The 24,129-nt window shown below is 44.6% G+C and overlaps 1 protein-coding gene across 1 annotated transcript in view; it reads right to left on the reverse strand.

The window, feature by feature from the left end:
• Positions 1 to 24,129, reverse strand: part of LOC138554754 (uncharacterized) — an 89,047-nt gene that overhangs the window by 18,542 nt on the left and 46,376 nt on the right. The window contains exon 3 of the mRNA XM_069642599.1: positions 16,483 to 16,740. Within this exon, the coding sequence (XP_069498700.1) occupies positions 16,483 to 16,740 (258 nt within the window). The remainder of the gene's footprint in view (positions 1 to 16,482; positions 16,741 to 24,129) is intronic.

Here is a 24,129-nt window from a genome sequence, read left to right on the forward strand (position 1 = left end):
TATGAGTGGGGTTGATGCCAAACCAATCATAGTGAACAAAGTAATCTAGGGTCCTATAGTTAATAGAGCCAATTAGACGTTGTACTTTTAGTGACGTCTACGGCAGCCATTTTGAAGGAAGGGCTCAGATGCCCCACCTGACACTGTTTATCCAATCCCCTCACTTCGTTAACATATACAGATATAGTGCCTATATTAAAGTTACCTTCCTAGAACCAATAGAATTGCATGCAACATTTTAAGCGTTACACGTCAGTGATGACGAGTCTTTAGTATAAAAGATGTGTTTTTTATGAAGTTCGTTGGCGTTGTAAAGTGAGAAGGAAGATCAAGCAACAGCTGATGTTCATGAACTCCCCATTTGTTGTACTTGTCATTAAACAGACTCCCTTTGCCAAACTATTGAATTGTCATTATTGATTTGATGCAAGAGTATTATTCTGCATCCCCATCCATCTCATGGGTGCTGCTAGTCATCTTAAAGTGCTATTGGGCAACCCCCAGCTTTATGGGCCGGTTGGGGTCCTAGTGCACACTTGGTAGCAGAGGATGGTTTATCGACTATCGATTAGAGAAGACACCCATTGACCGTCGACATAAGTAACTCTAGGTCCTCGACAATATCACAAGTCTTTTGCCATCCGGCTAAGTAGACTGAGAAGCTCCCCGTAGATAGTGGCTAGAGTAAATTATAAAATCTGCAGTTGAGGTCTGAAGGAACCCGTGTTTTCACCCACAAATCCCTTCCCACTTCTACGAGCAGCCTTCTGGCAGAAAAGCAGGCGAGGCGGTGACGAAGGCAGTGATCCAGAGGATCCAGAGAGGAAAAACATTTGAACATGAGTGAGAAAGACTAAATCCTTTGGCAAAAAATTGCATGCCTTAGAACAAATAAGGGGAGGTAACGGAGAGAGGTGGGACAAAAAATAAAGTCAGAAGTATGATAGAATGTATATGTATAAGGGGAAGGTAATATTGACTCGAGGGTGACAGGGCAAAGCATAGAGGATACCGGCAGGATACCCGAGCTAGAGAGAGGATATCAGGAGGATACTTGAGCAGAGAGAGGATACGCCTAAATACCAACTCTTTCATATAGTGGCTAGAAGAAGCCTGTATTCAAAGACCTGAAAAAATAGGGCAATCAATAGGAGACCGAAACAGTTAAAGACGTTTTTCAAAAGGAATGGGCTTACACTCCATGTCGGAGTAAATCATAGAGGCAGGAGCTTTATGTAGCCGGCTGGAGTCTGTCTAGTCTGTCACGTCTGTCTGATGTTTTTTTTTCTTCTGACGTCATAAGAAATAAGCCATTTTTTGGGAAGAATTAGTGTGAAAATTACGCGATTGTTTAACTAAGATATTGTATAATGTGAATTGATGGTTGATGTGGAAAAAATAGTTTTTGTGAAAAACGGGATTGGAGCTTGCGATGATTGGGGCTCGCTCATATTGTTGATTTTGTTTAAATTGTGACAAAGTGTTGTGTGAGAAGAAGATAAATAATTTTAAGTCTGGAAGATATTACATCAATACACTTGTGCAAACAGTTGCTGAAACATGCACCTAAGCTGAAAAAGTACAGTGCAGAATGGGTCAAAGGAACCGCCCACAAAATGCTTATGCCATGGCCTCAGGATGCATCGCTATCTAAAGCAGTCCTGCAACACATGACGACATATTTGCACGTCACATACACTGGGAAAAAGGTAGACAAATGCCTAGCTAGTTTAGAGCTTTGGAAGATGTACCAAGAGGATAAGGAGGAGGAGCCATCAGTAGATTGGATACTTAACATATGCACAGAGTGGGGTGAAACGCCTTCCGCGCGACCCGCCCCAACTGAAACAAAAAGCGAAGCCATTAAAGATAAAGGATTATATCCATTAAGAGAACTTAAACCAGCCACGGGATATAGCAACCCAGCATATGAGTCATCTATACAAAGTAGTGATGAAAACCCAGTCAAAGACCGCGTCAGAGATATCACCTCCAAAGTCCTGAGGGACAAGGAGAGGTGCAAGAAAGAAAAAGGAGATCAGGCACAAGCAAGTACATATCTAGATATGAATAGAGAGGGGAAAAGATGGAAAGGAGATGAGGACAGAACTGATGAGATGGCATTCACACACAATGAGTGGATGGAAGGTCAGATTCTATTGAAACTTGATGGTAAAGGCATTGAGGATGTGACTCAAAAGGGAGAGCCAGACGATTCACAAAGAAAAGAGAAAGAAAAGCAAAAAGGATTGAGAGACAAAAGGATCGGGAAAAAAGATAGACAGAGACGAGAACAGCTGTATCGCGAAGAGCAAGAAAGGAAACGCGATCATAAGACAAGAGCAGCTAATGATCAGAATAGGCAGGAACAGCGGAGAATAGAAGAAGAAGAACAAAAGATAAGGGAGAAGAGAATAAAAAGAGGAAGAGAACAAAGGGCAAATTAACGTAGAGATGCAAAGAAATGGGAAGAAGATAGGGTCAGGGAAGAAGCAAGGAAGCGCAGATAGTTCGATGACGACATAGAACGTAAGTGAAGACAGAGAGCACGCAATCTTGAATATCTGGAAAGAGAGGTTAAAAAACCCGATCCAGTAGTAGAATGGAAAGACATAGAATTATTTCCTGAGTACAATTCAGTACTAGGCACGTCTAGGGCAAATATCAAAGATGACTTCAATACCAGAAGCATCAGAGAGACGATCGGTAGAATATATGATGAAATGGGGATAGAACAAGTACTACAAGGGAGAGAGGAGGACGAGCGCCTTGAGAGCACTCAGTTGTATGGCGTTGAGGACGCCTCCCGAAGTAGTAGAAATAGAGAGCTGTCCCTAGATAGGTTGACACTAAACAGAAACAAGGAAGATGAGAGGAGTTACTCGAGTTGGTCACAGACAATATCAGATGCAGAAAGAGAGGAATATGAGGAAAAGGAAGAAAAGACAAGACGTGAAAACCGCTTCTCCAGAGGAAAAGGGATAAGATGGTCAGATTCTAGCGAGTCTGCACCTAAGGCATCAGAGTCAGCCACACAGTAAGACTGACACGAAGAAGCATCTTACGGTCAGAGGGGGGTGTCTCCACCACCCTATGTGAGCCGACTAAGGACATTGGCAGGTAGACAGAGATGCAGGATTATTACCCCTGCAGTGCATAGAAAAATGATGAGAGAGGAAAAAGAGTGCCATGTATTACAATTCCTGTTGCTCGAAAAAGGAGGAATGAGGCCACAGTATATTCCATGGCCACACATGGATGGACCGAGAAAATCTGAAAAACACGCTTCCAATGTTAACATTGGGAGGCGGAAAATGGATACATGAGCTGGAAAAAATGACAGGAGGGAACACGTTGGCCATAGGGGATATTAAGGGTCTTTTAATCACCATACTTGGTGATCGAGCTGACGACGTGTGGGCATGTGCAGGTTACCCTGGCGTGACTACAGTTAACACTCCGCATGATGGAACTCCTTTTAACAATTGCAGAGCCGCGGTATGGAAAGCTGTATGATTGCTATACTCGGATATGTCTGACATGAGAGCCATAATGACCCACAAAATGAAGGAGTCAGAAGATCCTTTGCTTTACATTCAGAATTTCCGAGATGCATGGATGCTGGAAACTCGTGAATCTTGGGGGAAGTCCATACCCGTGTTTTACCATATATTATGCCAAGGGCTGCCAGATGAGGTACAGAAGCAGCTCAAGAAATTGGTAGGAATCGAGGCCAAGCCATGGTCTGAGATACAATTGACCATAGCTCACTATTGTAGACTTCAGCAAGAAAAGAATCGCAAGAAAGAGACTACACGAAAAGCTGAAGAGGGAAAGTTAGTGCAGAAGAAATTGTCAAACTATGCCATTGAAGGGGCAATGATAACTAGCACAGATGGATCAAACATACAGCAGGTTAATAATCAACAGCAGGTTAATCAGGGCAGTAATGGTCTACCCCAGAGGGAGAGGCTTTCGAGGAAGAGGATGGCAGAGTAATCAGGGAGGTTTCCAAGGTAATCAGGAAAGTTTCCAAAACATGCAAAGTGGCAATCAAGATATGGCAAATGGGAAATTAATAATACCACCACCAATATGTTGGACGTGGTGGATGACAGGGCATCTAGAGCGAACATGCAGAAGTCAGGGCATGGTGCAAACAGACCAAGGAATCAGAAGAGGAATGGTGACTCCCCCTGTGTTTTTACAGCAGGGTGGAAATGGAGTTGCACAGAATCACACGGTGCAACAGCAAACTCCAGGAGCACAGCAAAGCTTGCAACCTCAGAACTTGATACTTTTCCACAAGGACAGTCTCAACAGTTGCCGATAAAACTGTCACAGACAACAAGTGCAGGACAGGCATTGAACTCTGGAATGAGAGCCAACACTGGTGATGGAGGAAGTCCATTCACGCAGCATGGGACAAGGTTATATATGGATTAGAACAGCTCCCTGGTAAACCTGATGTATTATATCCTATCAGTGATACCTAACCCTCACAAGGAACCAAGGGTAGATGTCTGTATAGAATATTCCTTCTTAGTTGATACAGGTGCAACACGCTCTTATATACGTGAAAGCAAGTTTTCCTTGCCTGGCCATGCCATAAATACTCAGGGCTTCACAGGAGCAACAAGTTGTGTTCCTTTTACAAATGAACTTACAGTCTCTATAGGAGAGTGTGACATGAAGGTGCCATTGCTATATTCAAGGCAGACCCCAGTAAATATATTAGGCCAAGACCTAATGACAAAGTTAAACATAACACTCTCATTCACGGAGAAGGGCATAGTATGTTCGACTCCAGGAATGCACTATTAAATGTCTGTGAAATGATTAGAGAATACGCGTGACAAACAGCTATGAGAGCTGGCCGATTGGGACCATGGGATACGCATGCTATTGGCAGGGCTACCAGGTCTCGCAGAAAAAACCATGAGAACCCCAGATGAATTTCTATTTAGGCCAAGAGTACCTGTGCATGAAGAAAGTATTTCCCTTGGCAATATACACAGCCATAATGCGAGGGAAAATGGCATTGATCGATGGTTGCGATGATGACGGCAGACAATGGTGCACAGTAATCGCCATTGAGCAAGAGTACAGATTGACTGACGTCACTGATGACGATCTGTTTGTCGAACAAAAGGATGTTTAGGAAACAACAGTTGAAGTAAATCTCATTTTTTGGGTGAGGATGATCAAAAGAGAGGTGCCCCAGAGAATGTTGTTGGCACAGAACCGTCCCAAATATTTTGATGATGACATGGCCCAGGTGCCTGTCTCAGTGTGGACCACAGACCCCTATGACATAGGCTTATTGAAAGGAATTGAAGAAGTAAGGATTACATTGAAGCCAGGAGCAATTTTGCCAAAACCACGACAATATCCCATGTCTAGGGAAGCAGATGAAGGGATTTTCAAGACAATTTCTGCTATGATGGAGCACGGCATCTTAGTGACGTCAGAGTCGTCATGCAACACCATGGTTTATCCGATGAAAAACTCAAAGGGAGGGTCGTGGAGACTAATTCAAGATTTACGCTTGATAAATGATATTGTAGAGGCCGAGTTCCCTCTAGTCACTAACCTGGCCACAATCCTATGTAATATACCAGTTGAGGCTCAATATTTCACAGTGATTGACTTTAAAAATTAATTTTTCTCAATCCCATTGCACAAAGACTCACAAGATCTGACGTCATTTACATTCAGACAGATGCGTCTGAAAAGCACAAGGTTACCCCGGGGGTACTGTGAGCCTCCTTCGATTTCTAACAGAGTCCTGCAGATGGACGTAAGCAATATTGCATTAGAGAGTGTTGTCTTACAATGTGTGGATGACATCTTAATTTGCGGTACAACAGAGGAGAGATGCAGACACAATTCTGTTCAGCTATTGACCATATTGGCTAAGAAAGGATATAAAGTTGACAAAGAAAAATTACAATATTGTTAGCAAGAAGTGTTGTACATAGGCCAGCTGATCTCGCATGAGAGGAAAAAGGTTACCCCTGAAAGGGCTGCCAAGCCACACACGATAAAACAGATGCAGAGTTTTTTAGGACTTTGCAATTGTGTCAGAGCATGGGTCTTCGAACACAGCTCATACACTAAGCCCTTGCTACAAGCCCTAAAGAAGGCACAGGGGACGAAAGAAAAAATTGAATGGCCTGAGAGCATGGAAGAAGGCTTTATTGAACTATTGTAATGAGATGCTCAATGACGTTGTTTGTCGAGCAACCACTATATGCCATTCTAGAGAAACCAAAGGGCACATTGACATCTCAAAGAGCTTCTGCTTATGAAGTGATCATATCGAATCCATAGATTAAGATAGTTTGATGCAAAATAGTGAACCCAGCTATGTTCATAGCAGAGCCAGTCACTGAAGGAGAACTGAACCATGACTGTGCAAATTATGAAGAATTCTATGATGAGATTCCCAGAGTGAAAGAAAACGCATTGGACGAAGGAGAAATTGTCTTTGTTGACGGTTCTTTGAGAATCGACCAACATGGTGGGCAAAGGTGTACCAGCACCGATGTGATGAAGCACATGGCAAATGGAGAATTTCGAGTACTCATTCGTGCACGATTACCATCTTATTATTCAGCACATGCTGCAGAATTATTGGCGTTGATACTCTCCATTGAGAATCACGCAGACCAGGAAGTGGCGGTGTACAGTGACTGCGCCTATGTGACATCAATGGTGCATGCAGGCTTAGCGTGCTGGAAAAGGAGGGGCTACCTCCGAGCGATTGGCACACCAGTGCAGCACGCAGCTGTATTGGAGAGGCTCATTAAGGCACTACAGCTCCCAGTGGGCAAAGCGGTCGTAAAATGTGCCGGCCACACGAAAGGGACAGATTGTATCTCATGTGGAAATCGAGCAGCAGACACAGAAGCCAAGCGTGTGTCCACCAAAGACGAAGTTGTAATGGATGTAGAAACAACTGATGTGCATGAGAGAATGATTGTTGCACGAAGTGAACCTGACAGCTTTAGTAACATGGAGCAAACCCAGTTAATGGCACTCCCAGGGGAAGCACCATTGGAGGAGAAAAACCTCTGGAAGTGGCGAGGGTGTTCTTTAAACCCCTCCAAAAGCTTGTGGTGACAAGACAGCACTGGTAAACCGGTGATGCCTATAGCCCTATTGAAGATAGCTATGGAGCAATTGCACTATCCAGCACATATGACAAAAGAGAATCTAGCAGCAGCACTTGCTGAAGATTGGTTCATACTGAATTTAGCGGAGCACGTTGCATTTTTTATGATGAACTGTATAATCTGCCAACAGTTCACAGCTGGGCACACACTAAGAGTAATTAGAGGAGTCATCCCAAGGCCTAATGGACCTTTTCAGCACTTACATGTCGATTGTGTCGATATGATTCAAGTATGTAACGGGTGCAGGTACCTAATTGTTGTGGCGTGTCCATTCTCTAGATGGATAGAAGCGGGCCCATTCACACACCCAGACTCTACCTGTGCAGCCAGATTTCTAGTGAGAGAAGTATTTCCCAGGTGGGGAGTATGTGAAGTCATGAGGTCAGATAATGATCCTCACTTTGTTAACGAAGTATTTGAGCAGATCAGCTTGCTGCTTGGTATAAAGCACAAGTTCTCATCAGCATATCACCCCCAAGTTAATGGAATATTTGAGAAGCTCAATGGTTTGTTAAAGGAAAGGATAGCCAAGTTGAAGCTTACTCTAAAAAAGGGATGGCTACACTGCCTCCCATTGGCACTGTACACGCTCAGAAACCAGCCTGCTTCTGACCATCATCTTACGCCGCACTAAATAGCAACAGGCAGAAGGATGCGTACTTCATAGACCCCCCGAGCTAGAGCTAGATGTGATGCCCAGCCAACAGGAGAAATCTTGGGGTCTGAAATGCTAAATTATTTGAATTGCATGACATCTTGTCTTACTGTAATTTCAGGACAGCTGCAGCAAAGACAAAAAGGGTGCGGGCAGCACAGAACACAGAAGGAGATACTACAACTGACCCAATTCAAGGACTACGTCTACCACCAATCTTTGCTGGGGATGCGGTCCTGGTGAGGAACCACACGAGAAGAAGTGGGACGAACCAAGGTTCAACGGCCCATTCAGAGTGGAGAGCGTTACTCCCTCTGCAGTCAAGCTAGAAGGAAGAAGAGCTTGGCTCTTTCTGGGTGATATCAAACATACATCGGAGAAGGCCCCCTGCCTGCACCCCAACGCACAGAGACTACAGACTACGGGGAAGAACCACAGCATGTGCAGACAGATCCATGATGAGGAAGAAGGGCACATGACCAGCAAAACAAAGACAAAGAACTTTTGTGCAAAGTTGTGGCTTAAATTTGGACATTTCCTCTGAGCAAAAAAGGGGATAAGGACATAAAAATATGGACACTCTTTGCATCCTAGTTGCAGGGTGAAGAAGATAATTGCACATATAAGCCACAACCTATTCTGTTGACTTTGAACTTTGGACTGAGGCATGTTGAAGCCTTGATAAGAAAAGGATACGCCAAATTTTAGTCGAGGACACCCAAATTGGAAGAAAATACAATATCCAGACTCGTTCCAAACAGAAGCATTATTTGGACTCACTTATGGTGTCCCACAGCAGTGACATCACTAAAGACATTTGTTACGCTCACCTGGTATCCACAGGGACGCCACCCAGCCGAGTTACTCGCTGGTATGCTTCTCAGCTTTGCCCAGATGTGGTCTGCGGGGAAGGTTCTGCCTGAAAATACAGGAGGACTGTGTTCAAGGCTGACTGACCGGGGTAAGTATCCTACCTACACCCCGTATGATTTCAGCCCCTCTGGGGCACTCTCCTCACCTTGTGGTAGAGTTAGGCGTGCCCTCCGTCCTGCCTTCTTTGCAGGGGTGCGTTGTCTTTCATGGGTGTGTGTGGTCCAGTTACTTCACTGACGCCGGCCTGTTTGATATTGTTCAGGTAGGTCTTATTGCTGTTCTTTAGTTTTGTTGCTATCCTGCATGCCTTTCTTTGTTTAAAATGTCTCTTTTCTCTCCCTTAGGTATGCAGAGCTTCAGCGCGGCGAACTGGCTTGGTTGAGCCCCGCTGGTAAATGATGGTATATGAAGAGCGCTATGATGCGGTAAGTAAGCGCTATGCGCAGCGCTGCGAAGTCTTGCCTTTGCTTACCTGTGTTTTCCTTCCTTGTATGTCGCGGTGTACTTCAGCGCGAGTGGAATGTCCGGGGTGGTGCCAGCCGAGAGGCAACCAGCCAAGTAAGCCTTTTGAGCAGTTCGTAACTTGCAAATGTCTCTACTGCTTTCTTTAATGTTGCCTCTATCTTCCTCTTTCAGGTCGTTCTGTCCAGGAGGCGTGCAGATTCGAGGAAGCTGTTCTCAGTAGCTGCGAGTGGCTAAAGATGAAGACTGCAGGTAAGATGCTGCTGCTAATAATGTTCCTTTTGTCTCCTTGCAGGTTCTGCTTCTCTGAGGTTCGAGGGAATAGCTGGACACGGTGAGCGTCACGTTGCAAGCTGCAAAGTAACACAAAGCGTGTTGTCTTGCTCGGGTGTGGTTTAAATAGCCATAACAAAATGGTCCAGGTAAAGTAGTCACTAGGAGTGGCCCCAAGAGGGTTTTGGAAGAGGATGCCAGGCTCTAGAGGCCCGGGTCCGGACTCCACCTGGCCAATGGGTTTGCCAGAGGGGGTTTTGGGTGAGGGTCGTGACAACGTTCTAAATTACTTCGAGCTAGTATTGAGGTCATACCCGTCGTTAGGGGGAAGGCTCACTAGCTTCACTGAATTTCTTCAAGACCCTGAAAACAAAAAGACAATAAGGAGGTTGCTCACTGTGATCGCCGAGCAGTTCCTCCTGCTTCCGGAATACAGAGAGGAAAAAACAAATGTCCCAAGCAGAAGAAGAAGCAAATAGGCTTGTTAGCATACTGTTCTTTCGCTTAATTGAAGACTGCCCAGGTCTCGTTGGGAGACGAACTGACGTCTTGCCATTTCTCCGAGATCCTGCAAACACAGAACGTCTGAGCATAATCCTGAACAGAATCATAATCCAAGTTGCTCTTGAAGCTCACCGAAATCACAGAATCTGCCCACAGTGCAACAAGACAAGACCAATGTCCCTGTCACCAGAAGATAGCAGATTGGCGAGCAACGTCTTCTTTCGCCTAATTGAGGACTTACCAGAACTTGTGGGGAGGCCTGCCGGTGTTGACGTCCTCACTTTCATCAGAGACCCAGCAAATTCTACACAGATGAGCATGCTCCTGCATGGTATTGTGATGCAGGTTGACCTGTCTAATAATCATCACAATTTCCGAAGGAGACGGTCAAACTTTCCGCCGAGGGACAGATCGAGAAGGTGTTGCCAGAGACTTCACTCTTGTGTATACTATCAAGGACACAATATGTCGTCCGGAGTGAAACAGATAAGGGGAACAGACTGGGAGCTTGTGTATATTGAACACGTACAGTAAAAGAAGGACTTGACGAACGGGTTGCCTTAATTGAGACTACAGAAAAGAGAACTGTATCCAGAGACAATAAGACAATCCAGTGTCCAGACAAAGGAGGACAATTTTTCCAGTACCTGCAGCCGACAAGCAAAGACATCAGAATCCAGAGATATTGTTACATAGAATATAGTACTATAGTCTTTTTCCTTAGATGATAGAGATGGGGAATCAAAACAGCAGCATCTTCGTCCCTCAAGGGGAAAGACAGACTCATTGTTCCACAACTAAGTGTTGCCGCCTAACCTACAGAGGCATAATGTACCTATGTATTGTATTTATCATTGTTCTACTGTCACTGACGATTCCAACTGCATTGTTTATTGGTGCACAAAGTGTTTTACGATTCCAGTGCACCCAGCTAATGATGTACCAATGACGCCCACAAAAGTACCCAGACCTTTTATAGTCCTTCCAGTTCCTAGACAAGCTGACAAAGGGGTGAGCGAGCTTAAAATGGATATGATTAGCCATGACACGCACACACATTTGGTAACAAACAAATGGAAAAGCCGGATACAGGGTCGGCAGAGGAAGCATGAGAAAAGGTTAATGAAAAATACACATGCACAAACAGTGAGTACACTTGCACAAAGTGGTTCTAGGTTAAAGTTTCGAAAACAACAGGCTCGAATGCCTTTTTTTCGACAGTAAAAAGACCGAAAAAATTGATCGAATTTTTTTTTTTTATGGGTGGGCTCCCCCCTGAACCCCCTGTTTTCTTTTTATAAAAAAAGTTTTTTATACATGCTAAATTAAAAAATATATATAAATAAATAAAAAATCGATCCTTTTTTTCAGTCCTTTTGTTTTCGATCAAAAGGTCATTCGATCCTTTTTTTTCGAACATTTGACCAGACACCGCACAAGGTCTGTGTCAATAACTGCAGACTCGCAATCCAAAGCAGGGGAGAAGAATATACTGCCTATTAGGAGAAGTTCTACTACAAATGAAGTAAAAAGACAAATGGAAAAAGCTGAACTTTTAAAGAGACAAAAGGAGGTGGAGAATGAACCAACAAAGACAGCATCAATAAGCACACATGTTCCAGTGAAGGGGACAAGTACAAGATCTAAACTACAGCCATATACTGAGCCAATAGCAGAGTGGATAGGGACATTTATAACCAAGAGAACAAGGATGCAAGAGGAGAAGGAAAGGATTGCCAGACCTCCACCTACAGCATTGGTACAGATGAAGAGACCTGAACCATGGATTGAGGTAACTGAGAATGCTCCAATGAGAAGCACCTACATGGATGCTATTAAGGATGTGATGATAGCAAACTACATGAAAACCTTGAGAATAAAGAGGAGCATACAAGGAGATGACAGTGAACTAAACGATTACCTGGACAGCACAGCACACTTGGGAAATAACATATGGTACCAACACATGAAAGGAGTTGGACGACGGAATTCAGAGGGGGAATGCTTTGTTTGTGCACTCCTACCTTGCAGCATGCGGAAGTCAAAGATCTTCATAGCTGTGGAAATCTATGGGCAGACAGCACACTGTCTATCACACGTAGCAATGTGCACGACCAGAGGCCAGTTCATGGGAAGTGATGCCTCACTGAAATGGGCAACTGAAGCAACTGATCCAAATAAAGATGATTATGTCCAGGACATAAATACAAGAAACAATGGAAAAACAATTCCAATGCTATTAGGACCATGGCTACCCCCATACCGCATACCGGGTCTGGGTTCCCTGAATGGGGAATTACCGGGCCATTCCAACCTTGGAGGACCCGGTATTTCCCCATTCAGAGAACCCATCCCCATTCCCATTCGAGCTCCCATAGGGCTCAATGGTAATGGGGAGGAAGGTAACAACGGGCCCGTTGATAACGCTCGTTATTAGCTCCCTGGTCCTTTAGCGGCTCCCACTAAGGGTGCCTGGTAAAACCAGCCGCCCTTAGCGGGACCCGCTAAAAGGACCTTGCATTGCGGCGGTAAGGGGTTAACAGCACCGGCACCCTTACGGCGGCCGTTAACCCCTTACCGCCCACCTCGGAATGAGGCCCATTGTGATCAGATACGAAAAGCCTGGAGTTGAAGGAGCAGAAATCAGAAGAGAGGCAAATCAAAAACTAAACATCCAAGGAAAAACTCCAGAAGAAGCCAGAAAATGGAAGACCGAGGTCAAATGCAAATTTGGGAACAGTGCTTTCACCAGATGGATGGGGGAAAGGAGTAGTGATATGCAGGGCATGGATGGTCTTCAGTCACTATGAGCCCACCATCAACATAGGGTGAAATGAATGCAAGCCATTCCATTATGGCCAAAACTTGCTAAACTATTGACATGGGTCGAAGACATAGGAGGACCCTTACAGATAGTGCAATTGGAAAGCCCAAAATTCCGCTTCAGGAATAATGACACAAGGAAAATGGGGGGGAATCAAAACTGTGGACGGGTTTTTCATGCACCAGGAATGGTACATGGTACCTCAGTGATCATGGATCCTTATTGGGCATGTGTATCCAAAGTATATATCAGACTGCCGAGAAACTGGGAAGGTATATGCACAATGGTAAATGTCCATGTTCCAGCATTGGTGATCCCAAAAAGTGATCTGGATATTGACAGTTTCCCGAAAGCAGAGTCTCACCTGAGGAAAAGGAGATCTGTGGGACTGATGAGCCAAATGAAGCGAGAGAATTGCTTTTTTGCAAAATCCATAGAAGCTTTTGATGCTATCCATTATGAACATAGGCTGTTCAGTCAGACTTCTTCAGTGTTCACAACAATTTTCATGCCGAGAATTCAAGTTGGAGCAAATACTAAATGGTTGCAGAAAACCAGATGGGAATTACTGCAGACCATCAGCACAACCATAAAAGGATTTAATGCGATCAGAGAAGAACTGAGTTAAATTCGACTAATGACTCTACAGAACAGGTATGTCCTTGACATGATCACAGCTATGGATGGAGGAGTTTGAGCAATAATTGGAGAATCATGTTGCACATTTATACCATCTCACGACGAAGAAAATGGAACGTTAACAGAGGACATAGGTATGTTGATGAAATTATAGAATCAGATGATCAATGAAGCTGACAAAGTAAACAATGACAGCTCGCTTGGATCACTATTTTCCTGGGTTCCACAATGGATGGCAGATGCATTCAAGTTCCTAGGAGCCCTACTAGTGATGATATTACAAGGATTCTGTGTTATCAGGATAATAATCTCTCAGTGCCAGAAAACTGCGAAAAAGGCTATAGCGATGAAGATCATGATCAATATCGAACCAGGATGGAAGCCCAAAGACCTAACTGATGAAGAAATAAGAAATGTTGTGAAAGCTAGCATTCATGCAACAGAAGGAACCAAGTTTCGGTATCCAAGGAAACACAGAAACTATGTGGGAAGATGGATCTATTGCAGTCCAAATGGACAATGTCAACTTATGACATGGAATAAGGACAAGCACGTGAGAACAGCAGGGAACCTGAAGGGAGTATATAGACTCCAAAGAGACATTTCTTCAGACCTTCATGTGTGGCCCCAGAAGACGAAGTAAAGATGGATGCAGAAGAAGAAGTGAAAGTGAATACATAGGATGCAGGAAAGATGGATACAAAAGAAGAAGTGAAAGTGGTCGATGAATCACCCAGAAGGGGGAGTGTAGATGAGGTCCCAAACACAATTCGCACCCCCTGCCCATTTTGATGTGCCAGGAACGTTTACGCTGAAATATGTGATCTATGATGAGCAAATAAACCAGGAGAGAGCAGCAGCAGGGCTCTGCCCAGTACCTATCAGATTGACAGCACCTATTGAAGTACCTGCACCTAAGAAACCTTGGACAGTAAGGTACCCATTGAGAAAACCATATCAACAAGTGAGACAGAATGACGATTGTCAAAATGCAATACCAGAAGAAGCCAAGAAAGTCCTAAAAGAAGACGAATGGTGACGTCACAAGAACACGGACTGACTCACATATAAAAGGTATGACGACCTATGAATGATGAAAAGAGACGAAACACCATGGATAAGTGGCATCCTGAGTTTAAAGTGAAACGAGTGATGTCAAATGTAAAAAGCTTATGCCATGTGCGTGATGAAGACATGCAGCTAGTTTACACGTGTACATATGCAAGGAACCGCAAGAAGCTAAGAAAATCGTGAGGCTTGCTAAAACTTAATAGTAAAATAGAGTGCGGCAAGCACCACCTATACATATCTACCTCAAGAAAAGAACTCTATATAAGTAAACTTCCACTATGCACAAGAGCAGAACTATCCAAAGGTTACTTAAGGTCTCACGAGGAGAGTTTCGCAGCAGGAAAATTGAGAATTAAGAACAGGCAGAAACTCAGACAAAGACAAGTCGTGCCAAGAAGCCAAGGTCGTACCAGCTGAAGTAGGCCAATAGTAGATACATTTAATAAAGAGAAGAACAGAGTATCCTATTCTGAAAGGTCAAGATAAGCCTCAGGAGGCAGATGGCTGACAAAAGTAAATGAAATGCACGAATTACATGGAGAATAAGATGACTTTCACAGTGTCGGAATGACGTAATCGAGCCAGCAGCAGAGATGAAACTTTCACACCTACGCATGGAATTGTGCAATGCCCAGGCGCCTTCACTTTTCCAGACCAACAGCAGTCTCAAGGCCAAGATACAAAGAAATAATTGACACATGACCACTGAAGGGATGATTGATTGTTGCAATAATTGGAGGGAGACTGGGGGAGCGAACGAATTCCCTGCACCTGGCCGGATATTCTGCATGCTGCTAGGCTGGTGGAAAAGTATGAGTGGGGTTGATGCCAACCCAATCATAGTGAACCAAGTAATCTAGGGTCCTATAGTTAATAGAGCCAATGAGATGTCATACTTTTAGTGACGTCTACGGCAGCCATTTTGAAGGAAGCGCTCAGATGCCCCATCTGACACTGTTTATCCAATCCCCTCACTTTGTTACCATATACAGATATAGTACCTATATTGAAGTTACCTTCCTAGAACCAATAGAATTCCATGCAACATTTTAAGCATTACACGTCAGTGATGACGAGTTTTTAGTATAAAAGATGTGTTTTTTTTTTAAGTTCATTGGAGTTGTGAAGCGAGAAGGAAGATCAAGCAACAGCTGATGTTCACAAACTCCCTGTTTCTTGTACTTGTAATTAAACGGACTCCCTTTGTCAAACTATTGAGATGTCATTATTGATTCGATGCAAGAGTATTAATCTGCATCCCCATCCAACTCACAGGTGCTGCTACTCATCTTAAAGTGCTATTGGGCAACCCCCAGCTTTATGGGCCGGTTGGGGTCCTAGTGCACAAAGGCATGTATATCCAGTGGGCAGAGTACCCCAAAGGCCAGTACCAGTGCCTCTAAGAGTCACTCACATGCCGAGAAACACTGCTACACCTCTGCAGAGCAGTCCACCACTGTTGATGTAGTTATTTTTATTATCATCGACAAACTCAGTTACCAATGTTGCCACTTGGTGCTGTGAAATGACTACTGGATTATGAGTAGCAGTATATTGGTGTTACTTTCCATGCAGGATTTGGTGGAATTGCCATGGGAGTTAATTCCTCCTGTGGAAATCCTTTCACATTTTGGCTTTAAAGTGGAGGAGTTATCTCCAGCACTCAGCTCAAGTGTGATAAAACTGGCAGTAATTTCACTACCGCAAGTGATGGCAAAGATGGCAAAGAAGAAATGAAGGACAGATTTTTACTGCATCACCAGACTCGAAATGAGACCCAGAGAATTTAAATAATGTAGCAATGTCTCTAAAGGAAGGGATGTCTTGAAATCTCTCACGTGAGAGAGACTTGAAGCAGGTAGGCTTATAGAATCTAGCACCACCAATATCTTCTGCTTGGTTTGTGCATTATTTCCCTGCCCACCAACCGCCATCACTAACCTACCTCCTTGCTGTTGTGTCTCCCGTGAAGTTGCCCCCACCTTTTTTCCATCATACATTACCTTTGCCATCAGTGTTACACGACAAAGCTGGCGACAGAATAGTCCTGTTGGGCAACAGTATCTCTACGCTTATTTGGTACGTGCGCGCCGGCTGCAGCTCGTTCACCAAGACCTCGCCACACCTCTCTGAGTGCACTGAGTAGTTGCCATTCACCAGGATCCAGAATCCGGTGTAGTTTCCTGTAGGGCATTCTAAGTGGACGCTCAGGCGGTAGCCCCCAGTGAGGGGAGAACATTTAAATCTCACTGGTCCAAGTTCTGCAACAAGAAAGAGAGAAAAATGGTTATGGAAGCATTGCAGCAGAAGCCGATAATTACCCTGAAATAGTGACCTATTCTAAGGCTGAAAATTCCTGAGTACTTAATCTGTTAGCTGGAAACATGTCTAATGAAGCAGTGACATATTTAAAAAAAAAATGTATTTAGCATTGGTTTATCGCAAACCTTAAATCCCAAATTTAGATTAATAACTAATTTAAAATCACAGTCAAATTCGATACCAGCTTTTACATTTCATTGTCACAAATACCTTCACTAGTAACACTATATCAAATTCATTTCTCTTAAAATATCCTATTCAAGAGGTAGACTTTGGGCCTCATTACGACCATGCTGGTATCCTGGCGGTAAATCCACCATGAGACCACAAATGCTGTTACCGTTTCCGGCCCTCGGTCTGGTGACATTACCGCTGGATTACGAATGCCGGAGTGATGGTGTAAATCACCATTCATGGAGTCCCATAGGACTCTAAGGGGGGATTTGCCATCCTTACATGCACCGACAATACTGGTGCCGGTAATGACAGCATTTTCTGCCTGTAAGGCGCCTGCCTTACCTCCAGCTTTTAGCCAGAGGTAACACAGGTTCCCCACCAACAAACCTGTAGTCATGTTGTTATAGTTCAAATAATGGTCCTTCCACATCGTTATGTGGAAGATGGGGTTAGGGTGGGCGTAGGTCCATGGGAAATGGAACTGCCAGGGTTTCAGGGAAAGAGGTTAGTTAAACTAATAAAGGAGTTGAGACCGGTACTGCCGTGTGGGCCTCCTCATTTGTTGAACTGCGTATGAATGCCGAGCGGAAATGAGCCACGTGAGTGAGAGCACTGCTCCCCTCATTGACACTGGCAACGATGGACGACGGACCTGGCGTTGTCCTGCAGGACGCAGATCCTCACTCGAATCAGAGGGGAAGGTGTAGCCTGGTTCCACTGCTCATACAAAACCCGAGGGAACAGTGGTGATTACGCCCCACACAGTGGCTATCGAGTTCAGGGCCCATATCATGCAGTTCCAGCAGAGGCCGCGGCAGTGAGTATGTAGTATCGTGGCCTGCGAAGCCACATTTTCTTCAAGGGCCACACACGCCACAAAAGACAGGATGGCCCATGCAGTGAGCGAGAAGCAGCACCACCAGTGGTGTGGCCCCATTTCAAGAGGGGCAAGAAAGCCTCCATAAAGCCCCCCTCCCCTTGGAGCAACGGTTAAGCAACGGTCACCCCACATGCAGCACAGGCACACACCCAAAAGCACAGGGAGGAGCACACTGCCAGTCAGCAATGTCAGAGGAAGACATTCTGGCAACTGTGCCAACAAGACAATCGGAAACCTTTCCACGTGGCCAGAGTGACGTCACCCCATGGCAGCTACCTCAGGTGTTCCACCTTAGAGACATTGGTAACCTTGGGCCTCGATGGGTCCGATGGATGATGGTCCAAAAGACCATACCATAAAGAGACACTAGGCCCAGTTCAAGTCGGACCACTTGGATAGGGATGATTTCGGTAGATCCAATACTGTGTTCCAAAAAAAGACCCTTTATGACCCTTTATGCTGCTCGACCAAACCATGACGGGTAGGAACAAAGCAGTCTCTGTTCCTATACGTCAAGGCTGCTACTACCTTCAATTTATAAAATGTTATTAGTAGTAACATAGAAAAAAGACTACAATTCTTGTGTAGTTTTTTCTTTGTGCTGCTAGATTTTTATATTTGATTGTAATGACTTTTCAGTTAGGTTGTCAGCCCTAATACTGTTAACCAGAAGCCTTAGATATTTAAATACTACCACTTGTTTCAAGGGCTCACCTGGCAAGTACCATATACAGATTTGACCTTTTCTTCTCTGTGCCAGCTCTAAAATGAATACTTTAAATGTCAGGACATCAATCTCTAGACCGTTATTGTGGACATATTCCATCAGTTTATTCAGTTGTTTTATCCAACAGAACCAGGTCAACTGCATATAATAGTGCGTTTATTGGCTTCCCACATACCATCAGCGGAAAGCATCTTGCTTTCACCAGTTTGTCCCCAAGATTAGATATGAAAAGGTTAAAGAATGCTGCTGCCAAGGGGCACCCCTGCTTCAAGCCCTTGGAAGTCGGAATCACATCTGAAAGAAGTCCTGCACTGTTTAGTCTTAGTGTGGTTTAAGAGTAAATAGTTTTTATAGCCTCAAAGGTATCACAAGGGCATCCCCACCACTGGTTTCGATAACTCAGAATCCTGTCAGCGGCTTCAGTTGGTTTATTTTTCAGCCGCCCCAGCTTTTTTCCCCTGTTTCAGCTGTTCTGGGGAAGGGGCCTCTTGCCTTGGCAGTCCTGTAGTCAGGCATAGTGGCTTACCCCGTTAATAGGCCATTTCTATATAAAGAAAGAAAGACCACCGGAAGGAGGTTTAAGACTTCCCCACAAGAGGGCCTCTCACCTCCGACATCGATAGAAGAATAAGGTGAGGAGGAGGAGAGCACTGCTGAAAGTTTGCAATGCCCAGTCGCCATGGCCACTGCGGTACAGGTACAAACATTTCTAGCAGCAGTCCAGGGGCTCACCTTGGAGGTCCAGAGCCTGAAGACGGATAACACAGTTCCTAGGCAGTTAGTGAATACCCGAGAAGGTCACCCTATGGATTTACCTTCCATGATACTAGCTTCAGGAAAATACGATGCATCACCAAAGAAGTTGAAGGAATTAATTGATGCCTGTGTGGTCTATTTTACATTCCAGTCAACAACCTATGCTTCTGATCACTGACGAGTAGGTTTTTTGATATCCGACATTATTGGCAATGCTTTGGCCTGGGCTACACCACTTGTCACCATGGTCAATCCTGTTCTACACTACTATAGGGCATTCATTGCCTTGCTCAAACAGAACTTTGAGAGATTGAAGTGTCTAACCTGCCTGTGAATCACTTTTGGACATACGCCAGGGATCTTCCGACTTACTGTCATACGTAACCAATTTTAAATGCACGGCAGCTGAGGTCGGGTGGGAAAAAGCGGCTCAGTAAACCTTTTTCAGAAGACGAATATATGAAGACATCAAGGACGAGTTGGCTTGCATGGACTGCCCTGCAACACTGTCGGACATGATATCCTAGGTATTACAGATTTACTATCACCTGTCAGAAAGATGAGTAGAACTGAAGTAGTACAAGGTAATGCCCAACCCCTCTTTGGTTCCCATGGCTTTTCCTCCCACCTTAGCTCATACTCCCAAGGAAGGACCCATGCAAATCGGCTCACTAGGGGTCCTTTTCTCCCATGGAGAGAAAGAGGAGACAGGAACTTGGTTTATGCTTGTACTGTGGTGCAGATGGTCATCTTCTTAGAGAATGTCCTGAGATTAGGAGAAACAGGCTTTATAAGGAGTAGATGGTCAACCTCTCAGTTCAGGTCCTATCATTCCATTCCTCTATTTCTGTCGATTCACAGTTATAAGGAATCCCTGTGTTTTGATGTCATCAGGGCCCCTCACTTTCCAGTTCTAAGGGGATTCCGTGATTGAGGCTCCACAATCCCTATATAGACTGGGCCAAGAATGTTCTGCATTTCATTTCAGACTTTTGTATTGGTAACTGCCTGGAAAGCACCCAAGGTGGGTCCGTTATGGCAAGCCCTACTCTTCACCCGTCGGCCTTAGAGATTCATTGCGTACCTAAGATTTATCAAGCCTATTATGATGTTTTTCAAGACAAGATCCCTAAGGAGCTACCACCTCATCTTCCGTAGGGATTGCACCATCAACCTTACTCTGGATGCTTTGGTTCCCGTTGGTCGCATGTATACCTTGTCCTCACTTGAAAAGAAGGCTCTCTGAGAATATCTCGATAGCAACCTCCAGAACTGACTCATACGGCCTATCACCTCCTTGGGATACGATCTGGGGACAAATGGAAGATGGCCTTTAGAACGCTCTATGGGCATTTTGAATATCAGGTGATGCCGTTCAGTTTGGTCAATGCCCAGCTGTTTTTCAGCGCTTTATGGACAGACTGTTTTCGGATATGTTGTATCACTCTGTGATTATGTACCTTGATGCCATTCTCGTCTTCTCCGCTTCAATGGAACAACACCAAGAGCAAGTAAAGGAAGTACTGAATCAACTACGTAATCATCAACTCTTGGTCAAGCCAGAGAAGTGCCTGTTTGAAGTCTCATCCATACCTTATTTGGGGTATATCCTATCTGGTCGGGGTATCAAAATGGATCAGCGCATGGTCATGACCTTGCCCCACTGGCCTTCTCCATCATCAGTGAAGGAGATTCAGTGGTTTTTGGGACTGGCCAATTTTTATTGAAACTTCATCAACGGCTTCTCCAAAATTGTTATTTCCATCACAGCATTGCTCAAGAAAAACGTACCGTTTTTGTGGGGAGAAACAGCAGAGAGAGCCTTCCAATGTCTCAAAGCCATGTTCTATTCTGCTACCATTCTTCTTCAGCCCGATCAAGGACTTCTGTTCATTGTGGAAGCTGATGCCTCAGCTGGAGCTGTGCGAGTGGTTCTCAAGCAAATGATCAATGGCCAGGAACATCCTATAGCTTATTTACAGACACTGAACCCTAGTGAATTCAATGATTCCATAATAGAAAAGGAGCTACTGGCTATTAAACATGCTTATGAGGAGTGGCCTTTCACAGTGTGAGTCATGTATTTGAGGTTCGTACGGAACACAGAAATCTCAGATATTATAACAGATGGATTGTCCCAATGCCATACAAGCCAGACGGGCACACTATTTCACTCAGTTTGATTTCAACATCACATACATACCGGGGAAGCAAAAATATAATTGCAGACGGCCTGTCAAGATAGCACAGTATCGATTCTACCAACAGTCCTACCACAGACCCTGTATTTCGAAGAAACCGATTCTTATCTGCAGTCTCTTCATTTTTTACAAAAAGTGAAAGAGGCCTCTGCAAGACTTCTTCCCTTGTCCAAAGTAATAGAATTCTTTTTGTGGAGAAGGAGGGCTTGTTCTCTATGATGACCGCTTAGTGGTTCTTGACACAGCACTGCAAGGAAGCATCATGTTGTGGTGCCATAGTAGCAAAACGGTAAGACACAAGGTGTATGAAGCTACCTTAGACTTACTACGATTATCTTTCTGGTGTCCAACCGTACGCAAGGATGTAAGAAGCTTCACTCGCTCATGTCCTTTGTGTGCTTATGGCAAGTACAGTACCATCAAACCTGTCGGTTATCTGGAACAGAGTCCCACGCCTACCTGACCCTCGAGTCATGTGTCCACAGATTTACTAATGGATATGCCACCCTCACAAGGGTGTAGAGCCATTATGGTGACAACAGATTCCTTTACCAAGATGCCCCACTTTGTATGACTTCCCGGGTTGCCAACCGCACAAGAGATGGCTAAGGTGTTCTTTCAAGAAATCTTCAGATTGCATGGACTTCCAGAGTCTATCACTTCAGATTGAGGTTCCCAGTACACATTGTTGTTTTGGAGGACCCTATGCAAGCTTCTTGGCATAGAAAGGACACTGTCAACTGGTTACCATCCACAGACTAACAGGCAGGCAGAGAGGCTCAATTACATCATGGAGCAATGCCTCCACTGCTTCATCAACTCGCAACAGGATAATTGGTTTGACCTCCTACCCACCACTGAGTTTTCGTACAACAGTACCATACACACCTCTACCAATATGAGTCCATTCTACTGCACCTATGGAATGCATCCACGTTCCCTGCCTAGTTCCATGTATCCACCTTCTTCTGTACCCTCCGTGGACTCATTGTTGGTCGATATCACTCGAACCCATAACACCGCCTATGAGAGTCTGGAAGACATCAAGAAGAGACATAAAGAATAAGCTGACAAACACAGAAGCGAGGTTCCTGGATGGGAAGTCAGAAACAAGGTTTGGCTCTCTACGAAATACTTATCTCGATGGGTTCGCCCATCCAAGTTATCACCCAGATACATAGGTCTCTTTGAAGTTATCTCCAATGTCAATCCTGTCGCATTCAGGTTGCGCTTACCAAAGTCTCTGGGCAGACTGCATCTGGTTTTCCATTCTTCTCTTTTGCACCCATACGTGCCTGATCCTTTTTCCAGGAACAGATGAGTCAATAGAGCACTGGAACCTGAAGACCCGGAAGAATATGAAGTATTTCACATAAGTGAATCTTGATAATACAAGGAGACTTTGCAATATCTGGTGAATCGGAAGGGATATCTGACTTCAGAGAACTCCTGGGAACCAAATTCTCACATCAAGGCTCCTCACTTGATATTACGTTTTCATTGTCTACCTCTGGGCAAACCCGGTACATCTAGATACAAGAGGGCGAATACTGTCATGCTTCCTTCCTGGAGTCTTTGGAAACGGTGTACCATCTGCCATTTATGTACCATCACGTTCCTTGTGAACGCAGCTCCCTGGTCTAGTCTTTCTCAAGGTGGCTGCCGCCTTGAATATACTTTCAGTCCTCATCCTCACAGCCTCATGTTGCAAACCTGTTTTCTTCACTGTGGGTAAGACGCTTAATTTCTTCATTTTCACTCTGTGCTCCTCTAGCTTTCCTCTGTCCTAGCTACCTTTGCCTCGCTGGAGTCTTGCTTCGCATGGAACCTCCAGCTGGTCTCTGTGCTAATTTTTAGCTGTTCTGTCCCCCTTTCCTCCTACGGCTCTCCCGGTGCCTCCATTTTCAGTGACTATATTTGCTGGCTCCTTCCTCGCGCTTGTCACCATGATCTATGCTCAACTCAGAATCCTGTCAGTGGCTTCAGTCAAGGTTTTTTTCAGCCTCCCCTGTTTCAGCTGTTCTGGGGAAGGGGCCTCTTCCCTTGGCAGTCCTGTAGTCAGGCATTGTGGCTTTCCCCCGTAATAGGCCATTTCTAAATAAGGAAAAAAAGCCCACCAGAAGGAGAGCTAAGACTACCACACGAGAGGACCTCTCACCGCTCGCTGACAGTCGCCCTGTTTTGTAATCTGGTCTTTGTATTGGGTGGTCAGGCCTTCAATTGTTCCCTGAGTCATGCTCAGTCAATTGTTTCCCTGGTTTGTTTCAACATTATTTGAATATACCAGCTTGTTTACAATTTCCCATACCTTCAAAGTTGTTCTTAGAAGGTTGTGGTCACTATTTATCAGTTCATTATTTACAAGTTTGTGTAGCAGCGGCAATATGTTACCAGAAATAAAGAGATAGTCGAAGGTTGCCAGGTGAGTTCCTCTATGCCAAGTTGGGTTGCTGGGTATTTCACACAGCGAGCAGCCATTTAAAATATGCCTGTCCCTCGCTTCCATTCCTTGCAGCCATTGCTGGCCTCTTCCTTTGCCGGAGAATAGAAATCCAAATTCCTGTACTCAGATCACACCCGAGTGGGC

This window comes from Ambystoma mexicanum, chromosome 1q (assembly GCF_040938575.1).
Source record: "Ambystoma mexicanum isolate Mex_15411 chromosome 1q, UKY_AmexF1_1, whole genome shotgun sequence".
In the NCBI taxonomy this organism is placed as follows: domain Eukaryota; kingdom Metazoa; phylum Chordata; class Amphibia; order Caudata; family Ambystomatidae; genus Ambystoma; species Ambystoma mexicanum.